The sequence below is a fragment of the Bubalus kerabau genome, chromosome 16 (assembly GCF_029407905.1).
Source record: "Bubalus kerabau isolate K-KA32 ecotype Philippines breed swamp buffalo chromosome 16, PCC_UOA_SB_1v2, whole genome shotgun sequence".
NCBI lineage: Eukaryota > Metazoa > Chordata > Mammalia > Artiodactyla > Bovidae > Bubalus > Bubalus kerabau.
The window spans coordinates 54,839,218-54,863,136 of NC_073639.1; the positions used below are offsets into that span (position 1 = coordinate 54,839,218).

Genomic DNA, 23,919 nt, shown 5'->3' on the forward strand with positions numbered 1-23,919 from the left:
TTTCACGCCTCCTCTCCCTTATTCTCTTCATTTCTCGGGGACACCCTGCCGCCACTAAAACCTCAGATGCCTCCTGGGTTGCTGCGCCCTAAGGATGGCTAATTTGGAAGCTGTGAAGTTGTGGGGAGCAGGAAACATACTCAAGCCCCTCCACAGCCCCCCATCCCAGCTAATTTCATAAACTCAGATAGTATGACTAATTCCAGATCACCTCTGAAGATTAAGGTCTCAGCCACTTCAGGAATATCTGTATTTTAACAGAAGACCAGGGACCACCTCCAGCCACACGCACAGAGATCTCCAACCACCAACCACACATAGATTTCAGCTCATCCCCCATCTGCCCCCTGCCCAAAAACCAAGGGCTCTCTGTGGTCCTGAAGGGTGTTTAATTCACAGGAGTGCCTGCAAACCATGACCCTGGTTATGTGTAGAGACTGAGACAGCGTCCCCGGGGCCGGCCCACAGGCCTGCTTGCCTGAAGAAGCAGCAAGGCCTCCCCATCTGTCTCCAGGGCTTGCATAAGATGGCTTAAAAAACAGAGTTCACAAAGCGCAGGCGCCCTTACGTGGGTGCTCAACACTGTATTTTTAGCTAGTGAAGCTGGGAATCACCCCACGAGAAAACAAGGCAGCTCCCAGCTCGCAGGGTCAGGATCCAAGCCCCAGAGCCCTGCAAGGAGCCATACGCAGACAAGGTGCCACCAGCCTGAGCCCTGTCTCCTCTCAGGTGCCCTCAACTCCATGGTTTTTTGGGGGATCATGTAGCTCCCTCAACTCAAGTGCCCCAGTGGTATCTCGTTTCACTCAGAAAAAACCCACCCTGCAGATACAGCCCGGAAAGCCCTGGGGGCTCAGACTCCCGCCCTCATCACTCATCACCTCTCATCACGGTGCATCACCTCCCGCCCTGCCTCCCATATCCGGACCACAAGGGCCTCCTTCCAGCCTACCCAACATCCCCATCTTGGTCCCTTCTTTCTGTCCTCGGGGTCTTGGCACTTGCTGTTCCCTCAGCCTGGAACATGGGTCTCCCAGTCCTAAACATGAACTGCCTGCTCAGTTAAAACTTGGACAAAGACTTCAGAATTCTACCCTAACCCCAATCAGAATGTTCCTTGGGCTAGATTCAGGGAGCCTAGAAACACCCCAAAGAGGACAATCCATCCTTTAAGAGTCTTGTTCACATCGACAACACGATTGCTCAGTTATGAAACGTGTTAGTAAGCCTGTGAGCTGCCATGATGATAATCAACAAAGATTTTATCTCTAAATGTATGGACATTATTTCTTCCCCTCTCGCCTACCCTCTCGCCCATGTAGGCGGCTGGAGCACTGGGGTGTCCTTCACACACCCCTCACAGGTTGCCAGGTGGCACCTGCCTTGCTGAACCCAGCAAGTCAGCCCTCCCAGCCAGGAGAAAGGCCAGGTCAGAGGGGCCCGGAGGACCACCGAGGCCACAGCTCAGCCAGTGTCCAAGGCACAGATCAAACCAGGATGGAAGGCAGAGGCCCGGCACGTGCTTACTAACAGTCCACAGGGCTATGAACACATGCACACTCGCGTGTGCACACCTGCACACGATCACATGCCAGCACATATACACTCACTCACAGATGTGTGTGCTCTCCCACTCCCACTTACCTAGGCACATGTGTACACATACATGCATATACACAGGCACGTACATGCATACCTGCACACAATCAGATGCACACATTCATTCATTCACGGACATGCATGCTAACACACTGTCACACTCAAGTGCATATATGTTCACACTTGTGCACATATACACAGTTTCACACTCAAGCTCATGAGACTCACACTTGTGCGCATATACATACTTTTACACTCGAGTACATATATGCTCACACTTGTACAGATATACACACAATTGCATATACTTAAACACATATATGCTCACACTTCTGCACATATACACATTCCCTTATCCACATGTGCACACAAACATACACTTCAGTTCAGTTCAGTTCAGTCGCTCAGTCGTGTCCGACTCTTTGCGACCCCATGAATCGCAGCACGCCAGGCCTCCCTGTCCATCACCAACTCCCAGAGTTCACTCAGACTCACGTCCATCGAGTCAGTGATGCCATCCAGCCATCTCATCCTCTGTCGTCCCCTTCTCCTCCTGCCCCCAATCCCTCCCAGCATCAGAGTCTTTTCCAATGAGTCAACTCTTCGCATGAGGTGGCCAAAGTACTGGAGTTTGAGCTTCAGCATCATTCCTTCCAAAGAAATCCCAGGGCTGATCTCCTTCAGAATGGACTGGTTGGATCTCCTTGCAGTCCAAGGGACTCTCAAGAGTCTTCTCCAACACCACAGTGCAAAAGCATCAATTCTTCGGCACTCAGCCTTCTTCACAGTCCAACTTTCACATCCATACACTTACTCACACTCAAAGTTGGATCTCCCGGGGTCCTTCAGCCTTCAACTTCATCAGCTCTAAGCCCTGTGGAGGTACATTTGTCCCTCCAATCTCTTCCTGTAACCCACACACACACTTCAGAAATGCCTCCACCTGCACCTGGCTTATAGGTATTAAGGGCGAAAATCTTCAAGTCGCCTAAGTTTCCAGGGATTTGATTAACCTTTTGCTGGAAACAATCTCATTAGGAAATAACCTTCCTTGCTCATATCGTGAGCCAAATGTCAGAATTTAAATATTACCCAGGCCAAAGTTATATTTAAAATATTAATGGCCAAGGATTTAAGAACATTTGTGGCTCATTCTGTTTCCCCAGCGCAAGCACTCAAATGTAACGTAATTAGACCGTTTCAGAGTGTGGCTGACTTCCGGGCCCCAGGAGCTCTGCCAGCTGCTGTATTCTCATTCCTGGAAACACGACCATTAGGCCAACAGTGACCACCAACCACAGCGGCGAGAATGCATCAGCCGGTGATGATTAATTCATCAGCCAACAAAGTGCTAATGAAACAGGGTCTTCTGACAGTTTCTAGATGGGGAGGGGGTTGGGGGATAAATGGGGCCACTTTGCCCTTCCCCTGATGTTCCACTTTAGCTGGCTCTGCCCCAGTCGTCAGGATGTGTGCCTGTCACTCTGTTAACAGGACTACGGGGAGGCGGAGATGCCGCCTGCAGCGCTGGCAGCAGGGCCTCTGAGCGCCCCGCTGAGTCCAGGAGACCCTCAAGGCACTGGCCGGCCCTGAGGGTGTGCCGCGAGGCGGCTGGCAAGGCCAAACACTGGGAGCTCTCCAGGGACGATCTGCCCTTCCCTGGATGAGAGGATCCATGCTATCTATCCCCTGACCAGGTTAGTACGTTCAGCCTGGATCACTCTCTCTCTCACCCCCGTGTGAAACGCGGCTCTAATAAACCCTTCTTCTGCCTCTCTTCTGAGTGCTCTGTAAGTTTTTAGAATCCAGAGTTCCAGAAATAAGACCATGTTCCCTTTCCTGGTGTCTGAGGTTCCAAAGCTCACCCCTGGGCCTGAAGTGGGAGGGAGCAGCCCCCTCCTCACTACACAGATCTGACTGGTCGGTCCCTGTTGGGGTGCCCACCCCTTCCCACCTCCTTGACAATTTCACCTGCCCTCAGCACCTACACGTCCTCACACAGCCCCCCACCAAGAGGGGAACGTGGACAGACAGGGGTGGGGTGTGGGGAGGGGGGTTGTCAAGCATTCCAGAGATGGCAGCAGACCCTCACAGCGGCCACCCCACATCTGAGGTCCCAGGTACTTACCCGATCCTGTCGACCAGATCCCAGAGCACGTTGGGTGTCGGAACCAGCGGGGAGCCGTCATACAGGACCACAGCGGCCCCCGTGGCAAGAGCAGACACCACCCAGTTCCACATCATCCAGCCAACCTGGGGTGGACAGAAAGGAACACGTGTCAACTGAGTGCTGGACGGGCTCCTCTCGGCCCTGTCACTCAGCCTCTCACATCCCTAGAAGCCATCTGATGCTGAGCCAAAGTTGCCAAGAACTGCCTGTCCAAATATGAGATGCCCTGAACCGGCAATTGCCCATCAAGAGTTGACAGCATGGATCAACATACACATGTACACGAAGACATGTCAGAGAACATCTGCAGCCTCGCTGGTGACAAGAGGGACTGAAGGTCACAGAGATGAGAGTGGTCACGTGCTGGGTGCTGGAGTGGCCCATCCACATTGGACATAGGGAACAGTGTCTGGCACCTGCAGCACCCTACAACCTCCAATAAATTCCTTTTCAGTTTGAACAAGTCAGAGTCCCTTTATGTTCCACAGGGCTAAGGACTGACCAGCCTCATGGCCGGTCTCTACTAAGTTCCTGCCCCCTGCCCCCGGTTGAGCCACAGATTTCAGTCACGTGACTCTCCTCCCCACCTCTATAGGCTCAAGAAACTGAACTAACAGTCAGTCTCCTTTGTTTCTCTGGAATTCCCCAGTGGCAACCAAGGTCAACATAGGAGGATGGGCCAAGGTAAGGAGGGACCTTGGTGCCAATTCAAGGAGGCAGCCACCTGGGGGGAGAAGACAGTGGCAGAGGGAGAGATGGAGATCAACAGGGAAGGATCCCACAGCAAAGGCCACTTCTGCATGCAGCCTGGGGTCTGTGCACACAGACTGGGGTCTCGTGCACACAGCCTGGGGTCCACGCACACAGCCTGGGGTCAGATGCACGCAGCCTGGAGTCAGCTGACACAGCCTGGAGTCAGCTGCACACACCCTGGGGTCAACTGCACACAGCCTGGGGTCTCGTGCACACAGCCTGGGGTCTTGTGCACAGTCTGTGGTCAGCTGCACACAGCCTGGGGTCTCGTGCACACAGCCTGGGGTCAGCTGCACACAGCCTGGGGTCTCAAACACGCAGCCTGCAGCTTGAGCTGTACTTCTGACTACTGACACATGCCATGGGGGAGAAGTGAAAAGAAGAGTAATGATAAACGACCCCCTACCTGAGGAAACCAGAGCCCGCCCTGGGAGGGCACTCACCGTGGTATAATACAAGATGATGTCACTGCTGGTCATGTTGCCATGAAGAATGTGTTCCTTCAGGTGCTGGATGAGCGTCCCCTGGGGAGAAGCGAGTGAGCCAAGCAGCTTCCTCCAGGGCACAAAGGCTCGCACGGAATAGACACTTGGCCCCGGAGCAGGAGAGGTCAAGGAAGAGGCAGAGCTCTGACAGCCTTCCCGTGACAAGCAATCTCCCATCGCTCTGTCACGTGACCCCTGAGACTCCCAGAGGACACGAGAGGAAACCCTGACCCTCTCCTGCTGACCTGCAGGCTCTGAGCGCCAGGTGACCAGGCACCCAGGGATCTCACACAAGATCCTAAAGCTAGACCAGGGACGCAGCCCCTCCAAAACCCCTGAAAAGGCTGGACCACTGCACTCAGTCTGGCCACAGACAGCATCCGCTGGCCGACAACAATGATAGTCCTGGATGTTTAGGAACCTTTGGGACTCACATATTAAAATGAGCCTTGCAACCCTCATTGGACCCAAGACAAATAAAAAAACAAGCCATTAGGAAATGACCCCTTTGAAGGCACAACAGAAACAATCCTACCCACAAGGGACTTCCCTTGTGGCCCAGTGGTAAAGCATCTGCCTTGCAATGCAGGGGACGTGGGTTCAACTCCTGGTCAGGGATCTAAGATCACACGTGCCTTGGAGCAACTAGCCCATGTGCCATGACTCCTGAACCTGCGTGCCGCAACTAGAGTCCGTGCACCGCGTCAAAAAGATCCCACATGAAGGACGAAGATCCTGCAGGTGACAACCAAGACCTGACGCAGACAAATTAATTAACTTAAAAAAAAATCCTGCCCAGCAAATTCTCTAACTCAAGGCCAGAGCCCCTATTCCAGAGTCTGTCCTGGACAGCACCCTGTCACCAGGCTCGCAGTGAAGGCAACCTGCCTAGGGATGGGCCACACGGGGGTTGGGTAGATGGTGGTAGAAAGGTTGCTGGGAGGGTTCCTCAAGGCCACCCTTGGTCTGCAAGAGCTGAGATCCCTCAGCTGTACCACACATGCATCGTGGGCTCAGGGGCCCCAACCCAGGACAGTCAGAGGCTTCTTTGCAAAGTCCCACAGTACACGTTGTTCTCACGCAGAGTGGGTGAGTACACATTTTGGGAACTCTTCTGATGAACGCCAACTGTTCACATGGCAAATTCTCGGAAAGGACTCAGAGCTCCCAGATCAGACAAACCTGAGGCAAATCCCCTTCCCATTTCCCTTTGTACTTAAATCAGCATTTAAGTTTTATCTCTGCCTGGATGGTCTGCCTTTATAAGCCCAGCCTATCCATAACACATCACATGTTGTTCATTTGCTCAGTACCCCCATTTTTTTTGTTTGTTTTTGACCGTGCCATGCAGCTTGTAGTATCTTAGCTTCCTGACCAGGAATTGAACCTGTGCCCCCTTCAGTGGAAGCTCGGAGTCTTACCCGCTGGCTCTCCAGGGAAGTCCCATACCCTCGCCGTGTTGACAGCACAAAACTGTCCTTAGCTTTTCTCTGTGTGAACCTTTTGCTGTTGTTGTTTTTCAGTCACTAAGTTGAGTCTGACCCTTTGCAACCCCGTGGAATGCAGCACACCAGTTTTATTGTCCTTAACTATCTCCCAGAGTTTGCTCAAACTCATGTCCATTGAGTCAGTGATGCCATCCAACCATCTCATCCCCTTCTCCTGCCTTCAATCTTTCCCAGCATGAGGGTATTTTCCAATGAGTCGGCTCCTTGCCTTAGGTGACCAAAGTATGAATCTTAAGGAGTCAAATTAATAGTTCTTCTCTTAATTTTTAAATATTTATGGCAAGTCTGAACACTTTCCCTGAGGGTCAGGAAATACAAGCAACATGGTTTCCTGGAACTCAGGCAAGAAGATTCATTTTAAAAAGGGAAGAGAAGGAAGCTGCTTTCTGGCTCTTTCATGGGCTTAGAAAACACAAACCAGCAAACCAGGGCCACACCCCTAACACCCCAGGGGCGGCCAGTGCTGGCAGTCCCATCTTGCTGTTTTCAAGTTTCCTCTCCAGATCACTCTTGAAAACAGGCAAGATGCTTAGTCACTTCTCTGGACGTGCAAGAGCTCAGTGAAGCCAGAATTAAGATAACTTTTCCTGACTTTTCCACACTCTAAATATACCAGGCACGATGATTTTATGAGCCAACTACATTAGATCTAATATATTTTTATGTTCCACTCCTAAAAAAGTGACATTCACTAGGCAAGTAGCACTAAAAATAGAAGTACAGTTGGACATTTCAGTTTCTCCTAAGATGTGTTGTTTTGCCACATACACCCCGCCCTCGCCTGCAAGGTTTCTAAAAACCCTCATCTCTTTGGCTGGGTATTAGGCTTCTGACCAGGTGGACTGGGGCGCCCCCTCCAGGGGAAGCACGATGCCAGCAGCCACACCTTAGAGTGGGCACTCCAGACTCCGTGTGATGAAACAGGATGGTTTGAGCAACAGGAAGAACTCGCTCCTAGAGGCCACTCGGCTTGGCCAGTGTTGCTTCCAGAAATCAAGCCTTTGGCCCCTGATATCCCCTCCCTCCCGCCCCAGGGCTTCTGGGAAGTTGCCCGCTGTATATGAACAGGCTGTGTGCATCTGGTGGTTATAATTCATAACCTGCCATCAGACTGTCCGTGGAACCAAATCCAGGTAATAACAAAGCTGTGTTATGTGTTAACTCCTTTCCACGTTATAATGAAAACACTGTGTAAAGAGCTGTATAAGGTGTTAATGTGATTCCAGTGTAAATGTTTCCTTCCTAAGGCAGGGATTCAAACAGCTTCTAGGTGCAGAGAACATCTGTAAAAGCTAAATGAGCTAGGATAAGAGAAATTTTATATTTCATCTTCAAATACCACAATCTGACCAAGCAAAACTAGAAAGCTGTTTGAGAATGTGAGGGCTCTCCACTCAGATAATCCTCGGGCCTCCAGGAGGGGAGGAAGTAAGACCGTTAGTGTGGGCCATCATCCACTGTGACTGATGTTTTTACAGAAAGAGGAAATGCAGACACCCAAGAGACACTGGGGATGGCAGGGGGAACAACTCCCCCCGTGATATAGTTGCTATGATGCTGTGCCCCCAATGCAGGGGACCCGGCTTCAATCCCACATGCTACAACTAAGGCTTGTTGCAGCCATATAAATAAATGATAAATATTTTTTAAAGAGATCCATCAGGGATGTATATGCACAGAGGAAAGACACTGTGAGGACACAGAGAGAAGGCGGCCACCTGTGAGCCAAGGAGAGAGGCTCAGAAGGAAGCCACCCTGCCCACACCCCGATCTTGGACGTTCTAGCCTCCAGAACACGGAGGAAGTAAATCTTTGTCATTTAAGCCCCTCAGGTCCATCCTATTTTGCTAGCACGGACTTTTGACTAATGCGGCTTGGGAAATCCTTCAATTAGTTGTACTTTGTAATGTAACCTGTTAACAGGGAAGAACAAAATCTGACTCCATGATGGATCTGTTTCTCTTACTTAAGTTTGCTTTCCATTGCTTGTTACTATAATCACTAAAAAGATGCTGTCTATAGCTGTGAGCATACATAATGGCCTGCCTTGGGGAACGTGACCCCTCTGCCTGAATGTTAAACCAAAGAGCGTTTGTTGAGCTCACAGGATGACATTCTGACCTAGTCTACCTGTGAATGGCTACAGGAAAGAAAAAATTAACACATCCCTTCCCCAAGGCTGGCTAAGCAGGAAATATTTCGCAAGATTTTCAGCCTAATTTTTACTTTATTTTCTCATCTCCTCCCCCTTCTGTTCTATAAAAGAAACTGGCATCCAGACCCTGATAACATGGTGCTCTAGGGCCCTAGCCTGCTCGGACGCCTGGCTCTCTGAATGAAGTCGCTATTCCTTGCTTCATCATCTCGTCTCCTGATTACTGGATTGCTATGCAGTGAGCAGATCGAGCTTGGCTTCGATAACAACCCCATGACTTTCAAACTTTTTGACCCCAACCCACTGTCAGACAGAAGTTTTACGATGCTGCCCTGCACCTGCCCATCCATACCTGCACTTACATGACAGTTTGGAGAAACCACACCAACCCCTCCTAAGACCTGTGATGTGCTGATATTTCCTGTTCTCATCTATCCTGTTTCCTTCTGTCTAAAATGTGGCAAGACCCATCCCTTGGGCTCATGGTCCTCTCAGGGATCACTGTGTGCAGAGGGACCAGGGCGGCGCTGCAGAACCCCTGACCCCATGGTGATGGGGTCACAGCAGCAAGGCCAGCATGACTCCCTCATCTCACTTGAGCATGGATCTCCATGTGGCACCCCACCAGGAAAGCGAGGATGGGGTGCCATCTTCACCACCAGGGAGTCCCCGAGCAGACCTACCCCGGCCGAGTGCACCATGCACTTGGGTGCTCCTGTTGTGCCTGATGAAAACATGATGAAGAGTGGGTGGCTGAAGGGCAGCTGCTCGAATTCCAGCTGGGGGGCTTGGTCGCCTTGCCCGGTGGCCAGGAAATCCTCCAGGAACACGCTGTGGGCAGAAAGGCACAGGAGAACAACGGTGAAGGTTCTAGAACATTGGGGGGTGGAGGGCAATCTGCCGAGTCCTCCCATTCGTTCCCCTCCATGTCTACCTGGATGACAGCCTGGACTCCGGGACCCACCTTGTCTGAAAGATTTGTGAGGGAAGGAAGAGTCAGGGCTCATGGACTACGCGAACTGAAGGAAAACTCAGTAAAATTTTTGCTTTATTAGTGCCACTGACAGGAACTAAGGGCTTTTCTCCCGAGAGTCTAAGCGCTTTAATATTAAACACAGGGGAGAGGGATCGCTTGCAATTAACACCCGGCTGTTTATGTGCAAATTCTGCAGAGGAGGGGGTCTGAACTGATGCTGGAGTCCTCAGAACCCAGGTGCCTCCCATTCGCTACTCACCATCTGATTAGCAAATGCCTTGTTCCCCAGGGCCCCCAAGGGGAAGTGAGAGCCAAGTGGGCCTGAATCGTTCCGTCCCCCGACCCCCATCTCCCCAGCCCCCAGGAGAAGGGAGGGAAGGAGGCGACAGGTTTAGAGATCTCTTCTGACACGTGAAGGTCCCACGAGAGTTTCTATGACAGAAATCCTGCCAGACAATGATCCTGTTCTCACTGATTGCCTATATTCTGAGGTTTACAATGGCCAGATACAAACATCTGTCCAGGAACTAGAAGATGCAGCCCAGCTGTCGGCTCTGGCCTAAACAGCCTGTCCTCAACTGTGCCCCCAAAGCTGAGTCAAAGCCTCACTACGTGTGATTAAGGGCCACCGAAGGGGCTGTTCCTGAGCAGAAACAGGACAGCGGAAGCCGCAAAGCCACGTTGGGAGACAGGTGATTTCTCTCTTTTGAGATCAGTAGGAAAAAATCAATCCCTGAGCCCCAGACCTGTTGCTCCACTGATTTAGAAGGGAGAGAGAAGAAAACAAAGCTACCGTTTTGACAAATGGAACTTGCTTTCAAGAAAATGGGAGAACTCACTTCAACTTGGCTGGCAACAAACTGCCAACGATGATTACTCTGAAATATTTACCAACGCATGCACACTAGAGTGAAGAGGTGTGCTGGCTCACGTGGGCAGGCCTCCTTAAAGACGAGCCTGTCTCCTGGGGGAGGCGTGGCCATTTGAAAAGGGCACCCCAAACAACTCAATTCTGAGCAGTAAATAAACAGAGTCCTCCTCTCCAGAGTGTCAGGAAAACTATTCACCGTGGAACCCTCCAGCTAATGAAAGCCCCCACCTCCCATCTGAACCCCATTTATATAAAGAGCCCGATCTAATCAAATGCTTCACACAGAGAAAAACCTCTTCTTTCCACTAGTCTATAAATCACAGTAAATAGTGATGACTTTTGTTGTTTCTTCTAAAGATGAGAAGCCAGAAGGGCGGTCCTGTAACAGGTGTCTGCACACAGGCGCAGACATGCTCTCAGTGTATCCATGGCGCCCAGCAACTGAAAGCTGGACAGCAACAGGGCCCGGTTCCAGGGTGGACCCGCGGGGAGGAGGGACTCTCCACACTGTCTGGAGCCAAATGAAGTGCTGGATGTTAATTCTCCTGGATGCTCTCATTTTACATCAATCACCAATAAACACATACAGAAAAATAAAAGCCGGGCCACTGTGGGACCAGCAAACCATCTTGTGTTCCTCCTGGCCTCTGTGTGTTATGGCCCCATCAATAAAACCAAGGAGGGGAGGGAGGTTCAGAGGGAGGGGACATATCTATGGCTGATTCGTGTTGATGTATAACAGAAACCAACACAATATCATAAAGCAATTATCCTTCAGTTGAAAATAAATAAATTTTTTTAAAAGGGAGCTAAGGCTGGGTGTAATTTATCAAAGTCGCCAGGGTTCCCACAGTCTCAGGGACAAGTCCATGCCCCAGGGCTGGCCTGTTAAGGACCTATACGTCCTGACCCAGGGGCTCCAGAGGACACAGCTCACTCCTGACTGGGCTGTCACCTCCTCTTAATGACAGACATTACTGACAGCTAACTTTGTGCACACGGCTAAGCCTGATAAGAAAGTACTATTATTCCCATTTTACAGATGGGGAAACCCAGGCACAGCAAGGTTGATCGCTAGCCCAGGGCCGCACAGCTCACGTATGACCCAGAGCAGTCTGGCTGGAGGCCACAGCCGTCAGGGAATAGTCACTTTGCTGCAGCTCCTTTCAGCCTCTAGAATCCCGGTACCTGCAGCTGTCCCCCGATCTGGGCCACCTCTCAAGGTCACTTCAGGTGTCGCCTCCCCCTCCCACAAAGAAGCAACTGTGCTCATGTCTCACTTGCTGGGCACCGCCTATCCCCTGACTCAGCGAGCATGGCTGTGTCTACTGGGATCCGTGGTCACAGCTCACCCTTCCTGCAGGTGTGCCTTACCCCCGAGCTGGACTGTAACCTTGGGGACAGCACATGAGCTTTATCCTGCTCAGTGCCCCAGGAGGTGCCTGGATAGAACCACTCAGCCATGTCCACCCAAGAGCAAGGCCTCCACACCCCCTCGCTTCCTGCATATAGCACACATAGGAACCCCACCTGTGGCTCTGAGGCTGCTCAGAGACTCTTGCCCACAGCCCAGACACAAGGCTAAATGGATAGGTTTACCTGTGCAGGTAAACACGTCTGATCTCAGAAGTCTCTCCTTGGGACTTTCCTGGCAGTCCAAAGGTTAGGACTCTGCACCTCTACTGCAGGGGGGAAGGGTTAGATCCCTGACCTGGCACTAAGATCCCACAAGCCAAGAAGCGTGTCCCAAAAAAACCTACCTCTCTTCAGTGATCTCTTTAAGAGAGATGAAAGACCTCCAGGAAGAACCTCTACTTGGAGCAAATCATAATCCATTTTACTGATGCCTAGTCAGAATTAAGGTGCTCACCATTTTATTCAAGTGCTATTAGTTTATGAATGTCAGAAGAGGAAAGGAAGATGCCATTAACAAGGGGGACAAAAAACAGGTTCTAAAATGGAAAAAAATATATTAAGCATGCAAATGGCAACCCACTCCAGCATTCTTGCCCGAGAATCCCATGCACAGAGGAGCCTGGTGGGGTCCATGGGGTTCCAATGAGTCAGACACAACTGAGTGACTAACACCAACACCACCATTCCTTTGTATATATGCATATGCATATATATACACGTGCATACACATATACATACATAGACACCATATACATATACACAAAAGTGCACACATGTGTGTAAACACATACACACATACATACACGTATGCACATGTGCATACACTTTAGACACTATTCAGAACTGCTGTGGCCAAATGGCCTGGCCCCATCCAAGCCCACCACCATTTCTGAGGAACAAGAGACAGGAAGGGTGAGGATGCCTGGGACAGACTCAGTTCTGCCACTAAGTCACCATGTGACCCCAAGGGACTCCCTTTGGGCCCTCCAGTGCCCATCTACAGAATGATGATTTTTTTTGGCTCCATCAGGTCTCAGTTGCAGCACTTGGGATCTTCCCTTGTGGTGCACGGACTCTCTAGTTCTGGTTCGTGGGCTTAGTTGCTTTGCAGCATATGGGATCTTAGTTCCCAGATCAGGGATTGACCCCAAGTCCCCAGCACTGCGGGGTGGATTCTTAACCCCTGACCCCCAGAGAAGTCCCTATGGAATGACATTTAACAAAGATACCCTGCACCTCCAAGATGCTCCCACTCCCACTGGAAAGAGTCACAGAACCTGCTGCCCAGTGGGTCCTTGACTGTGTTCCATATGCAATTAGTGATCAGCGTGTGGCTGGCTCACCTATTTGGAATCTTGGAGATGTCTATCTTCTCTCTGGAGGAGATGTAAGGAATCAATACCACTTTTTTTAGGTCTGGTAGTCCTAAAAGCAGGGGGAGAAAAACACACAAGCTTACAGACCCCAACAAACTTAGTCACTGATCTTTCTCTTTTTTATGAAATGTAAAACAACCTAGGGCTGGGACTACTCCATTTTTGTAGCTCACAGCTACCAGGGGCTCTTGGGAGCCCTGGGGCGGGACTCTTGCCCCTGCGTCCCGCCCGGCCCCCCACGCCAGCCCACGCACCCTTAACGACCCGCTGCAGCTTGTCCATATGGCTGTGCTTTTTGCCGTTGTACACAACGGCCTCCACAGAGAAGATGAGCTTCGGCTGGATCTGAGAAAACCGGTCCAGAACGCCCTGGGGGAGAAGGAGAGACCCATTGTTGCAGAGGTCCAGGGGTTCAGAATCCGCCCTCCAATGCAGGAGAGGCGAATATGGTTCCTGGTTATGAGAAGAGGACGACAGAGGATGAGATGGTTGGATGGCATCACCAACTCAATGGACATGAGTTTGAGTGAACTCCAGGAGTTGGTGATAGACAGGGAGGCCTGGCGTGCTGCAGTCCATGGGGTAACAAAGAGTCGGACACAACTGAGTGACAAAACTGAACTGAACTGATGACCTAAGATCCCACTTGCCTCGGGGCAGCTAAGACCACCCGCTTCAAACTTCTGAGTCTGTGTAGCACAACCCCTACCCCACCCCACCCCTGCAAAAAAAAACATCATTATTGCTCAAGGAAACATCATTGTTGCTCATCCAAAAGGCAAAATCTCCCAGTAGCCCATGGGACCGCTATATCTTCAGGGAAAGAAAACGGAGCATGACCACCACGCCAGCCATGTCCCTGCATTCCCGTCACCTGGAGGCCAAGAAAGACAGCCAAGCAAACCAGACACGCACCTGAGACAGGATCATCACTTCACAGAAAGCATCAGTGCAAAGAAACACCCGATGGACTCACAGACACACACTGAGTCTATCAAATGGGAAAACAGCATGGTGTTTGCACCACCACAATGGTCCCCCATTTACAGAAAGAACCTTCCAACACGGCTCCTCTGGCGTATGTAAGGGAAGGCTCACCTCCCCAAAAGGAAGCTCTGTATGCAAAGCGGTCCCAAAGTTCGGTTCTCCTTGATCTTCAATGACAGAGGTACCTGAGTCCTCCAAATGACACTTTTTGCCAAGCAAATGGATAAACCCATAAACATGTACACTCGTAAACCAGCCCATTTGAAAAAGCAGGTTCTCCACACCCAGCAGTGTTTACACCACACATGAATCACCATCCCCCTCAAGCACATCCTTCTCACTGAGAGAAAGCACACCTCTCGTGCACACACAAAACTGACATGTATAGCCTCGAGACACACTGAGACAACCTGCACGCAGCCCTGAGGGTGGCAGGCACAAGCTCTCACAGTCTCCCCTCCGGCTCCCCTTCCAGCCTGCCAAATTCAGACTACGGCACAGCCACCTTCATTCACAAAAACAGCATCTGGGAAGGCATCACCGGACTCTGGACTCCTGAACCAGCATTCCTGGTCCCTTGCATGTAAGCCCAATGTAGCAGCTCAAGGTCAATGCCTGGGGCTACTCCAGGGATGTCAGAACCTCTGTGTGAGGATCTGATGGACAGGGTCTCCACCCTGGCTGCAGGACACAGGCCACCTGTGGCAGGACGATTAAACTCACCAGATAACTAATTAACTGGCCTGGGGTGGGCCAGGCGCTGCTTCTCAGAGTTCCCCAGGAGTCAGCAAAGCACGTGCTTAAGACAAGGGGAAACCAGGGCCCCTAGGAATGGTCTTGGTGACAACAGTGTGGAGGTGGCCTGGCAATCTGGGCTTTCACAAGCCCCTCAGATGATTCTAACGCATGATAAAATTTGTGACTCTCTGGACTACAGAGTGAAGAACTGAGATGCTACTTTCAATGTCATCCATTTTCAAGACACAGTGCCAGGCAAGCAGAGTTCCTTGTCCTTAGAACAGACAATCTATCTGGGGGAAAAGCAGCAAAGCAATTAAATGTTACTGTTTCTAATTTCCAATTGCTTTCAGTGAACTAAGCTCATCCTTTAGATAGCCAGGAAAACAAAGAGAGAGAAGAAAGGAAGGAATAAAGCCATAAGGAAAAATTAGTGATGGATTTGATCAATAAAACCAAAATCTTTCTTCCAAGAAGATCAATAAAATAAGCCTCTTGACAAATGTGATCAAGAAGACAGATAATATTTCTAGCGAACACTTACACAGTACTTACTACGTATCAGACACTGTCCTGGGCACTTCACTAATACTCACTCATTCAGTGCTCTGACACAGCATTATTATCCCCACATTACAGATGGATACACTGAGGCCTGCAATCACCCAAAGTCAGAAATCACACTTTACTACATGCCGGGAGCCGGCGAGAGACATTCCACTCATGACAAAGGTCATGAGGAAGGAGGCTCAGCATACGCAAAGGCGGGATCGAGCCTCGGGAGTCCCCCGGGATATTCTCAAGCATCTACCCCCAAAAACCAGAGTCTGCCTACTTTATTGCTTTGTGCTCTCACCTCTGACTTTACTGGGGGCTGTCCCCCACCACCATCTCGCTCTCTCTGTCAAAGAGTTAACTTACAGCTCCAATTAATAAAGTTCCTGGGCAATTAGGAGTGCTTAAATCCAAACCCCTCAGATGGCTCTCTAACTCACCTGACAAGTTTACCCGGACTCCTACAGCTATGCATACGATTGTTTACAGTCTCCCAGCCTCGAGAGGCACGGGAAGCTTAAGATATTCAAATAGCTTAGAGCCTCTCAGAGAGTTAGAAACTGTCAGAATAAAACTAGTAAAAGATTTCATTGATGAACCAATGCTTGTTGCCAAGTTTCCACATCCCCTGAATTGTATCCTTGAATGTGTATTAATTAATATAGTTGGTATGTAGAAAAAATAAGTAGTGGCCTTGGTGTTAGTAACTTTAGACCCTTAAGGTAATACATTCTTTCCTTTGTTGTAAACCCATTACACATCCACCCTATAGGAATGCAATTTTATCTTCGAAAGATGGCGCCAAACCTTAAAATAATTACTCTTAGAGAAAATAAGTCTTACGGTTGATAAGTCTTTGTCAAGAGTCATAAAATGTTAATAGGCCTTCTGGCCAGAAGATGATGTAAATCACCTAAACCATTTGTATACGATAAATTTGCAGGAATGAAACCCTGGTTTTTGATAAGGATCAAAGACTGCTGACTTTGCATCCCCTATTATCCTCTATGTGTACCTTAGGGTATATAAGCCCCTGTTGAAAATAAAGCTACGGGCCTTGCTCACCAACACTTGGTCTCCCCATGTCATTCTTCTCCTCAATTTTCAGCTGAGTCTCCATCTGGAGCATGGATATCCTCTGCAACCATTTATTTGCCTGGGCTTCTAAGACCCACTTGAGAAGGTGTCTAAGGTGGGGCACCTTCCGCTATTCGAGAGGGCGCCTGCGGCCTCCGTGGTCAGAGCTAACCTGGTGTCACGGGTTATATTGATTTTCCGCGTAAACCAAGCCACTCAGCTTCTTTTCTCCACTGAATTTTCCTACTGAGCTATCCTCATTCTATTACTCTTTGTATCTCTAATTAACATTTGAATAGGTCGCCTACGCCGTCGCTCCTTCGAATACCCTGGATCAGCCGGGGCTGAACCTCAGCAACTACAGAAAGATTAATCAATGACAGAGCACTATGTTCAGTGTTGTTAACAAATTGCCAAAAGCCAGATGAAGTGGATGATTCCCCACAGAGACATAAATTTATCAAAAATGATCCAAGAAGCAGTAGAACACCCGAAGAGCCAATAACCACGGGAGAAAAAGCAGTCAAAGGTCTACCTCTTAACACAGACACCAGGGAGGGACAGAACTGCAGGCACGTGTCACCACATCCTCAAGAACTAGAACATTCCCATTATACAAACCATTCAGAAGACAGAATATGACAGAGAACAAGCAGACAGAAAGAGACGACAGACCAATGTAATTTACTACACTAACAGATTAAAAGGGGGGAAAGCTTGTGATTATCTTAAAAGCTTTTGCTTTCCTCACAAAAAGCTTTACTAAACTGGATACTTCCTCACTGACAAACAGTGTCTCACCGAAATCTATGGCAAATACATTGCTCTCGATGGAGGAGAGTCCTGGTAGGACATCCCAGGCTGTCCAGTTTAGGACTCCGCACTTCCACTGCAGAGAGCCCAGGGTCAATCCCTGGTTGGGAACTAAGATCCAGAATGCCACAGCGTGGACAAAAAAAAAAGCATCCTGGCAAAAAGCAGAAACCAGCTTCCATGCCCAGACTGCCACGGTGTCCTGGAGTTCCAGCCAAGCTAGGAGCCAGGAGCTGGCAGAAAGGAGCCAAGCAGCAGATGACAGAAATGGCTATGTTGAAACAGACCAGTGAGAACCACCAGGCGAACCAACAGAACTGGGTTAGGCAAGGTGGCCATGTACAAACTCCACAGAGCGGCACCTCCCTGGTGGTCCAGTGGTTAAGACCCTGCACTTCAACTGCACGGGATTCAATCCCTGGTCGGAAACTAAGATCCCACATGCCAAGCAGGCCATGGAAAAAAAAAAAAAAACAGAGAGAGAGAGAAAACAACAGCAAGCTCCACATAGCAAAATAAACAGTATTCCTGGACCCTAGGATTTTAAGAGGGGCGGAGAGTCCTCACTTAAGCTGGGAAGAAAATTTTTGCCAATGAAAACATCTCCATGTACTGAGCATTCAACATCCACCTTTCCAGCTGGTGGCAGGCACTCACGCATCTGACTTCCCATCCGCAGCAGCGGGCTGGGGCTGTGATCAGCTCCACATCCTTGCTGAGGCAGGACCAGCATCATTTGCCCAAAGCTTCACAACCTGCCAGCAGCAGAGCTGGGGTTGCAGCCTGCTCCATCTGCCACGGGGGCTGGTGCTCTTAACCACAGCACTGCCTCTACTAAGGAAAGGCTGACCCTCGGGACAGGAAAGCCACCGGGCAGCAGCAGAGAGCCAGGGCTGGGGTCCCCACAGACTGAATAGGGGGAGGAAGCAAGAACCACAGCCAGAGCATCCCAGGACGCCTCCGGAGAGCACCTCCACTCAGGGGCATCATGGGAGCAGGCTTCGCAGTCAGGTGGAAGGGGAGCGGCCGTTCTGAGCTGAGGGTGCCACGAGAAGAGCCCAGGGCAGGGGGAGCCAGCCCAGGGCAGGGGGGAGCTGGCCCAAGGCAGGAGGAGCCAGCCCAGGGAAGGTAAAGAACTTCTAGAAAGTCTGGGGCCAGGAAGGAGCAGGATGGGGCCAGATAGGAGCCCTGGAAGGATGCAGAAATTTCTCCATGACACCTAGCATCCTTCTGGTGGACTAGCCCACACAGGTAGATGGACCAGAGAGCAGTGACCTGGGACTCAGACATCACGGAAGTGACCCTTGGTCACAGGGAGAGAGAGCAGACAGCAAAGACAACAAGTGTTTCAGAACCAGGGGTCAGAACGGGGCACCATGGACAGACTCAGAGACCCCATGACATGGTGGTGAGGTTCCTGGTGGGTCGAGCTGGGATCTCTGAGCATCAGAAACCAGCTGTTGGCCTATTCCAGTCCAGAAGAGGGCTGCTCAGTCGTGACTGCTCTCATGTCACAATGAAACGAACACACCTGTGATCGTGCAGCTGACCTGATAGGGCACTTAGCAACCAACCCAGTGCTGTAACCAACGGCCAGGCCAGTGCTGGATCACATGGACAGCCACCCAGAGTGAGAACAGCTCTCCTATTTATGTTCACGCACGTACGTGTGTGCACAGGTACACACATACACACACGCAGCAGCCTGAAAAGCATTCTGTAAGAGGGAGGGCTACAAGCTACTGGCCTGGCTCTTGGATACGTGGCTATCAAAGGTTGGACTACCCCAGCGTCTCTGAAAAAGCCACCCATTCAAAGGTAAACAGTGACACAAAGGAAAAACCAAATGTCAACACACACAGGACCTGGAGGTCTTGGTGAGGCTGGAAGGTTGGGGACCTGAAGAACAAGCACCCCACCCACCTGGAGATGTCCCTGAGCCCACTGTGGGGGGTATCCAAGCACAGAGGAGGGGAGAAGTGGAAAGGATGGGAGGAAGGGTGAGGGGGAGGGCAGACCAGAGCCAAGGGGTGTCAAGGGAGATGAGAAATGGCCCCCAGCATCCCTGAGCAAAAGCGGCATCCCCACCCTGCCCCAGAACAGCCCATGCAGACAGGCACACAGCTTGGCAACAGAGGGGGTCCTGTCATCACCAGCCTGGCTAGGCGAGGAGGATTCATCCATGGACAGGTGAGTCCACATGTATGCAGACCCTGCCCCCATACCTGTAAACTGCCCAGTAACTCTCCCCCATGCATGTGCCACAGGACTAGAACCTACTTCATAGTCACTAACAATGTAACCCCGTCACAAAAATAAAAAGTTAAAATCAGCATTTGCAAGAGAGTGGCAATTTTCCCTTTATTATAGGGATTTTCAGTGATCTGCAACAGAAAATGAGTCAAAGAAGGAAAGACATTTATACTTCACTGCAAATTTCAGAAACAGACCCTTTACTGACACTGGGAGGATCATCTAAATGTGGCAATGCCAGAAATTGAGAACAGTAGCCTCTTTTTTATTTATTTGGCCACACCGGGTCTTAGTTAAGACACGCAGGATCTTTAGTTACAGCATGTGGGGTCTAGTTCCCTGCCCAGGGATCAAACCCGGGCCCTCTGCCCTGGGAGCACAGTCTTAGCCACTGGACCACCAGGGAAGTCCCCAGGAGCCTCTTTTTTAAGTAGAGATTTGCACACTGCTGAAGAGGGCCGTCGCAGGCCCATGGGACTCCCCTTTCCCACCCCAGGCCCCATCTCATCATTAACTCTCAGGGCTTTCCTGTAGGTTTAGCTAGTGGAAGAGGACAGAGAAGATACCTGAGGCTCTGGGGTCACTGCTTTCTATCGGGTCCTTGCTGTGTTTAGTTGCTCAGTCCTGTCTGACTCTGTGCAACCCCATGGACTGTAGCCCACCAGGCTCCTCTGTCCATTGGGATTCTCCAGGCAAGAATACTGGAGTGGGTCTCCACGCCCTCCTCCAGGGGATCGTCCCAACCCAGCCAGGGATCGAACCCAGGTCTCCCACATTACAGGCGGATTCTTTACCGTCTGAGCCACCAGGGAAGCCCACAGGTATCAATGCCCACATGAGGAAGTGCTATGGTCCACGTTACTTGACCAGGGCTTCCCGGACACAGGGCTCACCCTCGGGAGCTGACAGGTGGTACCAGCAGCCGGGGCACCCTGAAGTCACCAGGCTGATACATGACCTGTCAGCTGCTCAACACTCACTCCTGAAGACTGTGTGCGTGACCATCTGCCTCTGGCTCTACACCAGGGGCTCAGCAAAATGAGGACCACCTCCCAGAACTCAGGGCAAAGTGAAGCATCTTAGTAGAAAGATATTTGGCCCTGTCATTTTCTGATGGAACAGAGGGCTCTCCCCAGATTCAGGCCGCTGCACGGCAAAAATTTCCCTGAATCATATGTGCTGAAGGTCGAGGTCAGAGCAGAGCCAGGCTCCCATCTAGTGCGCACGTGCGTCCGACGACAGCCGCCACGTCAGAAAACCCAGACCAGCCTCAACCCAGGCAAGGAATGCCTGGGACGCCCTCCAGCGGGACCCACGGGTTGCGTCCTCTACACTACAGGACCTCGGACCAGAGTCAGCCAGAGTGGCCTGTGGTGGTGACATCCCGCACAGGACAGACTCATGAGAACAGGCACGGGGTCAGGGCCAGCTGCTGACGCTACAAACAAGTGGGGAGTGACCTGTCCCCTAATGCCACTCCACCTTGCACCTGGTGGCTGAGACCTGCCTCCAGAGGCCAACTCAGGACCTCCACTCTCTGAAGCTTGTGACGCCCTCAGGCACGAGCTTCAGTCAGGCTCTAGAAGGCCACAGCCACATCCTCCTGCCACACAGAGCTCTGCCAACATCTTTACAACTGCTTACAGGTTCCAATTCACTCAAAAAGACCCACCCCTCTGGAATTCCCTGAAGGCCCGGTGCCTAGGACCCTGCGCTGACGACGCAGGGGGCCTGGGTTCAATCCCTGGTCAAGGAAGCAGATCCCACATGAGGAATGTCTGACATTTACTGAGCTCAGGTGTGGGTCTGGCGCTGTCCCAACCCTAGACGGGAGCCACTGCTGCTGTCCTCACAAGCCGCCTGCGTGTGCCCCGGGAATGGGAACCCGGAAGCAGCAGAGCCTGATTCAAACCCAGGCAGGAGCCTGCCTGCCAGTCTCCTCCACGCCACATGCCTTCTCCAAGCCCGAGGCACCTTCACCACTTCCGGGCAACACAGCTCAAGGGCTGCTAAGGGACCCAAGGACAACAGTGCCCAGGGACTGGATCCCACAAGGTTGGCCCAGTCCCAAGCTCTCATGGCCTCACAGAGGGCCTTGGGGATCAAGAAGTCACCCCGGAGCTTCAGTCTCAAGTCGGTCCTGGCGGGAGGTGATCTGGCAGAGGCCCAGCAAAGCCCCAGGAGGCACAATCACGGCCACCAGTGATGAGGGCCGAGATGACCACCCTCACCCTGAACTCAGCAGGGCTCAGTCCTCACCCCATGGGGCCAGGACTGGCCTCGGCCAATCACTTCACTGCTCCAGGCCTCCATGTTGCAGAGCCACGTCTATCCCTCCTCTGCGTGGTGCAGGGGAAAATAAGAAATACTGTGAAATCTTTTCCAGAAGAGTGAGCCTCAGGACAGACATCGGTGTCAAGCTCACACCCGAAATGCCTGGCCCAGGGACCAGGCACACGGGTCACAGAGCGAGGCTGGAAAAGCACCACCACTGCATCCATGTCCAAGTGCATCAACCCTCCCATGCCAATCACAGGCCCACAGGGTCTATACTCGTTTCATGAGATACTCTCTTTCCACTGCCCCTGCCTCACACATGAGGATCAACAACTCGCCCAGAGACGCACAGGCCACAAAGCCAGGCCAGCCCTTAGCCCCTGGGCTGCTCTGACGGATGCCCAGAGCTGGGGCCATGCCCAGGGCAAAAGAAGAGCAGTCTGGGAAGAGCCCACTGTGCTCGTGGCTCCTGAGGGTCCCTCAGCCCCAAGGCTCTGCAACCAGGAGAGGTCCCTGATCGGGAAGTGGAGAGTCCCAGAAGTCCTGCTTACTGTTTCTTCCTTCCCCATGTGGGGCTCAGCTTCCTGCCCCTGCCTGGGTCACTCTACAGCTGGTGCACCTTGGTCCCTGGTACCCTCCAGGTTTAAGGGAATAAAAAGGCTCAACCCGCTCCCACATAGGGTGCAAAGCTCAGACTCAAAGTAAGAGATGAGGGCTTCCCTGGTGGCCCAGTGGTTAAGAATCCTCCTTGTAACGCAGGGGACACCGATTTGCTCCCTGGTCTGGAAAATCCCCCACACCACAAACCAACACAGCCCATGAGCCACGACTATTGAGCCTGCACACCTAGAGCCCGTGCTCTACAAGAGGAGCCACCGAAATGAGAAGCCTGCTCACAGCAACAAAGTAGCCTCCACTCGCTGCAACTAGAGAGAGCCCTCACGTAGCAATGAAGACCCAGCGCAGTCAAACATAAATAAATAATTTTTAAGATACTTTTTAAAAAGAGATCAGAAATGGCAATGTTGGAGGCCTTGGGGGAACTTCTGTGAGCAAATCTGGAAAATAGTCTGCAGAGGATAAACATCAGAAAACTTCATGTGAGCATGAAGTCACCAGAGCAGCGGTCAGGCACTTCTTACTGGATGCTCAGAACACTGCCCATCACATGTAACACACACTAATGTAGCCATTACACATGGCTGGACGTGAGGAATATTAAAGAAAGGAAGGAAGAATCATTTACTTGTAGGCTTAAGAGAAGATTCGGCTCTGGACTCTCCTGACGGCCCAGTGGTTAAGACTCCACCTGCTAATGCAGGGGTCACAGGTTCAATCCCTGGTCCAGGAAGATCCCTCATGCTGCGGAGCAACTTAGCTCATGCACCTCAGCTATTGAGCCCACACACCCTAGAGCCCTTACTCTGCAACAAGAGAAGCTATTGCAATGAGAAACCTGCGCACTGCCAATAGAGGAGCAGCCCCTGCTTGCCACAGCTAGAGAAAGCTCAAGGGCAGCAATGAAGACCCAGCGCGGGTTAACCCAGTAAGTTAATTAATTAATTTAAAAAAACATTAAGCTCCTTCTGGCTCCTTCTCTCCCACGGATCACAAGTCACTGGCTGGGGAGATGGGAGGTCATAGTAAAGCCATTTTCCTTCCCATCTTGCTGGTCCCACCCTGCAGCTGCCCACACCCTGACCCAAGATATCAGGCAGAAATCACAGGGAATGATCCCCTGCAGGGGTAGCACACCCAGGGCACTTGAGGGGACCCTGACTCACATTCACGCCAAAGTCTGGGGACGTGGAACTCCAGATGGCCCCAATGCTCGCAGCCGCCAGCATGGCCTCCACGGCATGCGCGCTGTTGGGCAAGTAGCCTGTGGAGAGGACACAGGGAGAACGCTT

The 23,919-nt window shown here is 51.3% G+C and overlaps 1 protein-coding gene across 2 annotated transcripts in view; it reads right to left on the reverse strand.

The window, feature by feature from the left end:
- AACS (acetoacetyl-CoA synthetase) overlaps positions 1–23,919 on the reverse strand; it is a 57,954-nt gene that overhangs the window by 14,173 nt on the left and 19,862 nt on the right. For both annotated transcript variants that reach the window (XM_055549890.1, XM_055549889.1), the window contains exons 5-10: positions 23,794–23,891; positions 13,564–13,678; positions 13,277–13,358; positions 9,354–9,501; positions 4,966–5,046; positions 3,728–3,852 (exon numbers count right to left, since the gene is read on the reverse strand). In XM_055549890.1, the coding sequence (XP_055405865.1) occupies positions 3,728–3,852; positions 4,966–5,046; positions 9,354–9,501; positions 13,277–13,358; positions 13,564–13,678; positions 23,794–23,891 (649 nt within the window). The remainder of the gene's footprint in view (positions 1–3,727; positions 3,853–4,965; positions 5,047–9,353; positions 9,502–13,276; positions 13,359–13,563; positions 13,679–23,793; positions 23,892–23,919) is intronic.